General features: G+C 48.5%; 1 protein-coding gene across 1 annotated transcript in view; it reads left to right on the top strand.

The window, feature by feature from the left end:
• The window catches only part of APLN (apelin), a 9,341-nt gene extending 4,238 nt beyond the window's left edge, over positions 1 to 5,103 (top strand). The window contains exons 2-3 of the mRNA XM_014544960.1: positions 1,875 to 2,046; positions 2,689 to 5,103. Coding sequence (XP_014400446.1) covers positions 1,875 to 2,041 — 167 coding nt within the window. The 3' untranslated portion in view covers positions 2,042 to 2,046; positions 2,689 to 5,103. The remainder of the gene's footprint in view (positions 1 to 1,874; positions 2,047 to 2,688) is intronic.
• The last annotated feature ends 3,847 nt before the right edge of the window (positions 5,104 to 8,950 follow it).

Genomic DNA, 8,950 nt, shown 5'->3' with positions numbered 1-8,950 from the left:
CTAGATTGTGTGTGTGTGTGTGTGTGTGTGTGTGTAGAGAGAGAGAGAGAGAGAGAGAGAGAGAGAGAGAGCAGCAGGCCCCAAGAGTCTGGGCAGGGAGGGCCCTAAGGACAAACTCACCTACTTTCAACCCAAGAGGAGGATCAACAATTGGAAATTGTGTGCAAGTGGAGGAGGAATCACAAGAGCCAAGGAACCAAGGAAGGATCAAGGAACCAAGGAAGGATGCTGGAGGCAGGGAGGAGGGAAAGGAGGAATGGCCAGGGGCAGCGAACGAGGTGGGGGGTTATACGGAAACTGTAAACTAGTGGTAGGGATTCTTAGATGGGTGGAACTGGGCTCCAGGGAGAGAGATGTAGCTGAAGGTAAATCCAATGATGTTGGGGAAGAGAGGCTGGGATTTCTGATCACTGCTTCGGAAGCCATATTTCTGCAGGCTAGCCCCCTATTAGGCATTGCATGGGCACCCTGCCAGACTTCCTCTTGCCCAGCACCATCTCATCTCCCTGCTCTGCCATTTTCAGTCTTCCTTGGTTAGACTGCAGCCTCTATGAGAGTGGGCCCATGTGCCTTCTGCCTCATGGAAACCAGGAACACCCAGCACCACTTGAAGTCTACTGCCAGGGCTTGGTCTGGCATCAGAAGGCTTCTACTCTAAGCCAAATGTGGACAGATGCAGAGCAGGGTCCAAGAGAGCAGAAGAGAAGCCAACTGGGATTGAAATGGCAGGAATTTGCATCAGGTAGAGGATTGGCATGTGATATGAAAGGAGATAGGGCATCTGGCGGGGAGGTGCCAACTGCAGCAGCTCAGCCCCCTCCTCATTCACAGACTTGCTGCTTCAGGTGGCCATTCACTCATTTGTTCATTCATTCATTCATTTATTCATGTAATATTTATTGGTCTCTAAATCTGGTCACAGGCTGAGTAGAACCAGCATAAGGCACACATAAGAGTCAGAGGACTTCCCCTCCCCCAGCCATTCCCACAGGGTGGCCACAGGAGATGTGAGCCCAGGAGATGCCTAAACACTGGTGAGATGCCAGGGGTGAGGTATGAGATCTCCAGTACTCAAAAGTGGGCCATCTCAGCCCTAGGCGGTTTGGCTCAGCGGAAAGAGTGTCAGCCTGGGGACTAAAGGGTCCCAGGTTCGATTCTGGTCAATGGCATGCACCTAGGTTTCAGGCTTGATCCCTAGCCCTGGTTGGGATGTGTCTCTCTCACATCAATGTGTCTCTCTCTGTCTCTCTCTCCCTTCCACTCTCTCTAAAAGCCAATGGAAAAATATCCTCAGGTGAGGATTAAAAAAAAAAGTGGGCCATCGCATAGCAAAGGACCTAGGAGTACAATGACATGATGTTCCAGATTTGGCTTTAAAGTACTTCAGCAAAGGAAAAAAAGAAAAGGGATAACAAAGGCATATGTGACTCTCTCTTGCATCTGGGTGATGGGTACGTGGTGGCGGAGGCATTCATTTCACTGATGTGTCGTGTGCTTGAAATGTCTCTAGTGTATCAGTTGCCAGGGGGTTTTATTGCCTGCTGTGCCCCAGCCAAGTACAGGCACAGTGTCCCAAACTGCACCCCCAATTATGTTCTCAACAAAGAACAAGTTTGTGCCTGCCAAAAACATGACAGGACTGTCAAAAGGACATAAACTCAGTTCCATAACTGTCAAGATGTGAGGTAGGTTCCATTTCCCCCAGGACAGTGTAAAAATTGCAAATTGTTCATCAAGATAGAAGACAAAAACAAAGAAAAGCTTTGAGGAATGCCGCCTCATGGAAAGACTGTCCCCTGCCACAGGCCTGTGGTCTGCGGTCCCCTGCTTATTTGAACCAGCCTTCCTGCTAACAGGCTTTCTTCTTCTTGCAGGGCCCTTGCCACAGCCTTCTGCCGGGAAGGGGCTGGAGGAAGGCAATATTCACCACCTGGTGCAGCCCAGAGGGTCCAGGAATGGACCAGGGCCCTGGCAGGGAGGTCGGAGAAAATTCCGCCGCCAGCGGCCACGCCTCTCTCATAAGGGCCCCATGCCTTTCTGAAGCAGGTACTTGAGCCTCTGGTCAGTGGGTGGTGTGGGAGGGCTGGGGGAGGATCAGCCTGGAAGCTGGGTAACCCTGTGCTCATCACTGGTCAGACACCTGCCCCAAGAAATCCTGGCATCACACACAACGGGACTTACAGGGCACCCATCTCACCCCCTCATTTTGCAGGAGAGGAGACCGAGGCCCAGAGAGGGGCTTGTCACTTGGGAGCCAATCGCCTGGCTTCCCAGGAGTTGGGTGTTGGCTCCCCTCCACCCTGGGGTTGGGCCGGCTGACCTAGTTGGAGAGTTCTAGAAGTCCTAAGGGATTTTGATGAGCTGTGGATCCTCACCAGAGAGCGGGAGGAGGGAGGGGGCAGAGAGCCTTGGGGGCAGCAGGCAGAGAATTAGAAGAGTTGCCCAGGGAAGGAGAGAAAATCAAAGGTGACAGCAGAGAGAGCAGTGCCTAAGTCTGTTTCTGAGGCCTGGCCTGTTGTCTTTTTCCCTGTAGCAGGATAAGGTGGCACCAACTCAGAGGCTTTGGGCTTTAAGTTTAGGGTTGTGAGGAGGGGACAGAACGAAGGCTGTCTCTTTTCCTTTCCCCAGGTGATCCCTTTGACAGAAACATGTCAATGATTTCTCTCTGGTCATTTTTTGTCTCTTTAGGACTGAAGGGGCCCTCAAGTACTTCCCCCCTGCACTTCTCTCTACTCCATAGATTGGTCTGCTTCTCTGGAGCCCTTATATCCATTCGCCTCTCATCTTGCACACGTCCTAGCTGCTGATGGTCCCAGCTCTTCTCACCCACCAGCCTCCCTGAATGACGTGGCCCTTCTCTGGACTGACTTTGGAGACCCAGCACTGGAAGGCCGTCCTTTTTCTGGATCTCATCCTGCTCTAGTATCCACCTCTCCCACCTAATACCCCAACCTCCAAGCAGCCCTCCCTTCCTCAGGTTTGCCCTGGGGGCTGCATGGAAACACTCCCTTCTTCAATGGGCTCCAGCAGATCCCAGGTTTTCACGCCAGTTGGACCTTTAGCAGGCCTCCAGAGGGAAGTAAAGAGATGAGCAATGAGAGACTCTAGTTAGAGGCCAGGGGCTTTGGCATGCAGACAGGGTGCCTTGGGGGCATTGGAGTATGTGTGTGTTGGGGGGGGGGTTGGTGCTCTGGTGAAGGGGAGGGGTGTAGCATTAGAGAAGAAGAGGAATAGCTTTATGGCTGCTTTCTCAAGAGGCAAAGGAGAGGGACATACAGCACTCTGTCACTTCTCTCATCTTACTGTGTCTTCTAACACTCCCCCAACTCACTGCTCCCTAACTTCCTCTACCCCCCCCAGCAAGTTCAAGCTCTAGCTCAGGAGGGGAGGGTGATGGGCCTGAGGTGGCTCCATACTCTCCCAGGATCAAAAGCCAGGCAGACATGTTTTTGCCAAGAATCACAGAATATCAGACCAAAAGGAATCTTGCAGATCACTAAGCTCTGCCTCCTTATGCAAACTCCTGCGAAGACAGAGGCCTAGAGAGGGACAGTGACCCACTGAGGGTCACTGCAGAGCCAGAATGAGGACCTAGGTCTCCCAAGTCCCACTTGATGATGTCCTCTTCCCTGTTGATGTCTTTTCAAAATGTATTAAGTGCCTTTTCTTGGGGTTGGGGCTGGGGTCAGCTGGGAGGGGAGAGGATAGTGGACCGTGAACTGCCCCACGGTGGCAGTGGCATGGTGGCGGTGGTGTGGGGACAGAGCTGCTCCAGCCTTCCTGGCCTGCCTCTGCTGCTTCATTCCCCAATCTGGGCTGAAAAATTCCTTAACTGGCCAGCTGACCCCATTCCGTCAGCACTCCCAGACCCCCGATATTTTCACAGGGGCAGCTCAGGCACTGAGATTAACAGTCCAACCCCAGCACTGGTTTTCAGGAGCTTGGAGTTGACCTTGAGTAATTGGACTCAATAGCCTTCCCTTCATGTTGACTGGACCTTCTTTCCTAGTGGCCTTCCCTTTGTGGGAGGGGGAGGGAGAGAAGAAAGAAGGGAAGGAGGAGGTGAAGGAGAGAAGGAAGGATGGGAGGAAGTATAGGTCTGAGCAGGCTTCCTTCTCAGAGGCCTCCCAGGAGTGAAGAAAAGGGGAAACAAGAGCCTGACAGCCACATATGTATGTTTGAGGAGAGGGGGAGTCAGGGCCCCTGAGTCCCACAATAACCCTTATGTTGCCTACCCGCCTCTCACCCTTACCTCTGCTGCTGCTAATGCTACTGCTGCTGCTGCTTTAAGGCCCACCCTGGGAGCCCACCTGGGCACTTGCCTCCCCCCACACCCCTCAGACTCAGAGTAGGGGCTGGCCAGTGTCCAGAAAGCCTCTTCTGCCACTGATGCCCCCACCAGGGGCTGGGCCTTCTTCGCCCTCTTCCTCTCTGTATCTCCTGACTCATCAGCTGCCCAGCCCCATGGGGAAGGGAGGAAGGTGGGACATGGCAGTGGAGGGCAGTGAGGGGCTGGGGGCCTGTCTTATTTAAAGTGGTTGTGTATGATTCTTATACTAATTTATACAAAGATATTAAGGCCCTTTTCATTAAGAAATTGTCCCCTTCCCATAGTTGTGTTCACTGTGTTTGTAAAGATTGTTCTATGTAAATATGTCTTTATAATAAAGAGTTAAAGATGATAATTTGCCCTTACTCGTGGAGGTCATGTTCAGGAGAGCCCTTACTGTCCCCTGAGGTCCATGGTTGTCCCCAGGCCCACATGTTGCACATGCAAGGCAGTACGCTTGCATCCCAAATCGGTTCCAGGTCAAATGGCCACAAACCAATTTGCCACAAACTCACAAAAGGAATCTCTAGGCTTAACGGCAAGTTCACATAAAATTCAGTCCACTTTGAAGTGTTTTGGCATCAGTTTGGGTGTCCTAATTTTTTTTGCAGTGTCATCAAAAAGGATTTTTAGAAAGCAATTGTATTTAAGAACATTCTGGTTAAAGGTGGGATTTCTACTAAAAGTTGTTTTGTATCCTTGGTGGGTGTCTTCTACTTTTTGAACACTTTTGGGACCTTTTAGCCAGTTTGCCTCTCTTGAAAAATGTTATGTTTCCTGCAATAAATACATTTGGTAATGACTTTGTATGTATCATTTTATGTTTCACAAAGTAGAGGTGCTTAATGAATGAGATAGCATGAAAAAGAAGATGCAAGCAGTCCGATACAATTCTGCCCCATCTGTCTCACTTCTTCATGCTTGTTACCAAAATGCCAATACCTCCAAGAACACAAAGAAACATTGGGTACATGCTAATTCAGTTAATCAACTCCTTAGGTGCAAACAGGCATGTAGGATGCAGAGTCAAACCCAGCAAGGAAGAGCCGGGAGTGATAAAAAAAAATGCACTCAGTACATCTTGTGGGAAATGCTGTAGATTTGACAAGTATTTAGTAGTAGAAATATACAATTTTAAGAGAAGGTTTTCAGCAAACTTGCTAAAAAGTCATAACACTGCTCAATAGGAGATAAAATAGAAAAAGCCATCCACCAGCATACAAAACGATCTCATCATCGACAAAATGCTGCGGATTGTGACAGAGAGATTTAAAAATATGACATTATGGTGGAAGTGCCTCTTAAGAAAATTGGTACAAAGTGACTTCTTTCAAAATTACTACTTTGACTTTTAGGCAAACTGGTTGTCAGAGTCATTGGTTTTAGGCAAGGAGGTTTTGGGTGGGCTGGCTTTATGCTGATTCATCTGCTATCTCCCAATCACCCCCAAAGCTCTAGTTTCACATGACACCGAGAGGAAGGGGGCGGGGTGACAGGACAGGACAACTTACTACTGACACATATGTGTGTAGCCCTTTAACAGTTTAGTGCTTAAAAAAACAAACAAACATCAACTCGGGTGTGACCATGGAAACAGAAATTGAAGTCATGCACTCTAAAGATGGTGAAGGGTTTGCAAGTCAAGGCTACTAGAAGCTGAAAGGGCAAGGAAATTATTTTCCCCTCAGAGCCTCCAGAGGGAACCAGCCCTGTTGACACCCTGACTTTAACCCAGTGGAACTGAAAACAACAACAACACACACAAAAAACATCAATTCATTTTATCATCCTAACAATTGGGCAACAAAGACCATGATACCCATTTTACAAATGAGAAAACAGGCTCAGAAAGGTGAAGTGACTTGCCCAAAGGCTCCCAGCCAGTAAGTGGATCTAAAATCTGGACCTCGAATTCTAGAATGCACTCTTCCTATGGTACTATAGGAGGTCCCCTAATTAGAGAGCAGAGTTAAGTACAAAGCATGTTTGGTATTCTCAGTAGGTGCAAGAGAAATGGATGGCTGGTGGGATCAGAGAAAGGCTAATGGAGGCTTGACCAACTAACTCTGGCTCCAGAAGGCCCAATTGAATCTGGTTAAGTTGGCAGGAGGATGCTGGGCAGTGGAGATGGGGACATGATGGGGAGAAGCCACCAGTGTCCTCGGGCACATGTAATCAACTGGATGCTAGTGGGTGACTGGAAGTCTGAGCTCCTTGGGGCAGAGGGTGAAGGGAAAAAGAACTGGTGTCACACCAAAAGAAGGCAGAACATACGGGTCTCCACCCTTTGGCAATATCTTGACTTGTCCAAATAAACACAATAGAATGAATAGGGGTTTGTTTTAGAAAATGCAGAGGAGCCTGGCTGCTGTGGCTCAGTGGTTGAGCGTGGATCTATGTACCAGGAGGGTCACCATTCGATTCCAGGTCAGGGCACATGCCCAGGTTGCGGGCTCAATCCCCAGTGTGAGGTGTGCAGGAGGCAGCGATCAATGATTCTCTCTCATCACTGATATTTCTATCTCTCTCTTCCTCTCCCTTCCTCTCTGAAATCAATAAAAATATATTTTTTAAAAAGTAAATGCAGAGAAAATAAAAGGAGCTCACTTAATTGTTTCTGGACCATAAGTCCTGGACCTAGAGGTTGAAGGGGCAGAGAACTTAAAAGCAACGATGCTTCAAATCCATTAGGAAATTAGACAGCCTAGGAAATGACAGAGATTAGAGAGGCAAACAGACTGAGACCACACACAGCTTTTCAGGCCCCAGGTGTGGTGGAAAACGAGTCCTGGCCACTTTGAAGCCTAGCACTTCAGATTTTCCCACAGGCCCTGGCTGATTTGGTATCCCCAAATGGGGCTGGGCTCCTCTGTCACAGAGGGAACTGTGGGACCTGGCCTGAGTGGCTTTTCTGAGATGCTTATATAATTCAATTTTTCAGGCCTAAAGGTTATTTAACCGAAATTTCTTCATCCAGAGTTTCTTTCTGATAGAGTGAGCCTCTGCCAGCTAAATGGCAACAAGAATGGCAACGTGAATGGCAACGTGCATGGCAGCAAAGGACTTACTGCTTTCTGCTCCCGGCCCTAGAAGGGGCTGCTGACTCAGCCAGCATTTCTCTGGAACCCCCCAAATGGAAGGTCTCTCCAAGGTTTCTTTGAAAAAATCCGTTTGCTTTTCCTACTGGCCAGTGCTCAGAGAGGGAGCCTGGCAAGGGACTTCCCTTGCTGCTACCTTGAACTTCAGCCAAAGGCTGGAGCTGCATCCAGAACATTTCCTTGAATGTTGAAAATCAGGGGTCAGCAAACTTTTCCTGTAAGAGGCCAGATAGTACAGTTTTTGTTTTTATTTTGTTTTTGTTTTTTTACTTTGTGGATCATTTGGTCTCTGTGCCAACTACTCCAGTCAGCCGTTGTCGTGCAAAAGCAGCCATCGACAAAGAGTAAGTGAATGGGGTGTGGCTGTGTTCCAACAAAACTTTATTTAGAAAAACAGGTGTTGGAACACAGTTTGCTGAACCCTGTCTCAGATGAAAACCTTCAACTCAGCCCTTGAACTCTTGCCTAGGGCCCAAAGGGAGACTTCCATTCTGCAGTGAGGTCTAAAATTAAGGAAATTTAATAAACTGGTTATGAGTTGGCCTCCAGGCCATGCTAACCGATAATAATTATACTAACAAAGGAAATGACTTTCGGTGAAAGGGGGAAGTCTGGAGTTGCTGTGGGTGGAAATTAGGCTCTTCCATGGCATCGTGAGGGAAAAAGTCCAACAGAGTCAGATCAGAGTTCCAATCCTAGTGATATCAGGTGAAGTGAGGGGCTCCTCTTCCCCACTGGGCGCTGCTGGGGGTGGCGTTCTTACATATTGAGAAAAGAAATGTTCTGAGATTCACATGGGAGAATGAATGATTTTTATTTGCGTGGAATTAAGTCCTCGTGTTTCCAAAGTCCCATTTCCCTTAGCCCAGTCATAGAAGTGTAGATGGGGTTTCAGTAAAGCTAGAAGCAAAGCCAGTGACCAGAGTTTCCTTTCCATGTTGAGACAGGTCTAGTGCAGCATCAGGCTAGTTGTAGTCCATTAGTCCATTGTGTGTGTGGACCACATGGGAGAGTGCCAGGAAGCCAAGTGTGAGCCATGAGCCAAGTGTGCTAAGAGGAACTAAGAGTGCCCAAGAGCGCAAGAGAGCAAGCTTCTTTGTTCAGGGAATTAAGTATCCCAAATCTCTGAGGGCTTACAGTGGCCTTGCCCATTCTGGCCAACCATCTCTGTCCCCAAGTGTGCTTGACAGTCAAGTACCTTCCCTAGTCATCCCAATTTTATTGGGCATGTATCTGTCTTCCCTTTGTCCAGTCCCTTCCCCCAATATTTTGCAGGGAACATGCCTATAATGTATAGCCTTCCCTTTGCTCCTTTCCTGTTGTTAATATAACTACTTAATTACAATGGTATCATTAGCACCACTAATTACTTATCTGTGAGACTTGAAAGCCAGCGTCTTGGTCTCAATGAGCCCTGTTTCCACACTGGATGGGATACTCTGCCTACATGTCAGTACTGTTAGTCAGGACTGAATGTGATGATGCAGGTAAAGTGTTGGGCACAGTGCCCAACCCACAATAG

This window comes from Myotis brandtii, unplaced genomic scaffold (genome assembly GCF_000412655.1).
Source record: "Myotis brandtii unplaced genomic scaffold, ASM41265v1 scaffold39, whole genome shotgun sequence".
NCBI lineage: Eukaryota > Metazoa > Chordata > Mammalia > Chiroptera > Vespertilionidae > Myotis > Myotis brandtii.
The sequence above is the reverse complement of the archived record's forward strand: the minus strand, read 5'-3'. Positions and strand labels throughout refer to the sequence as shown.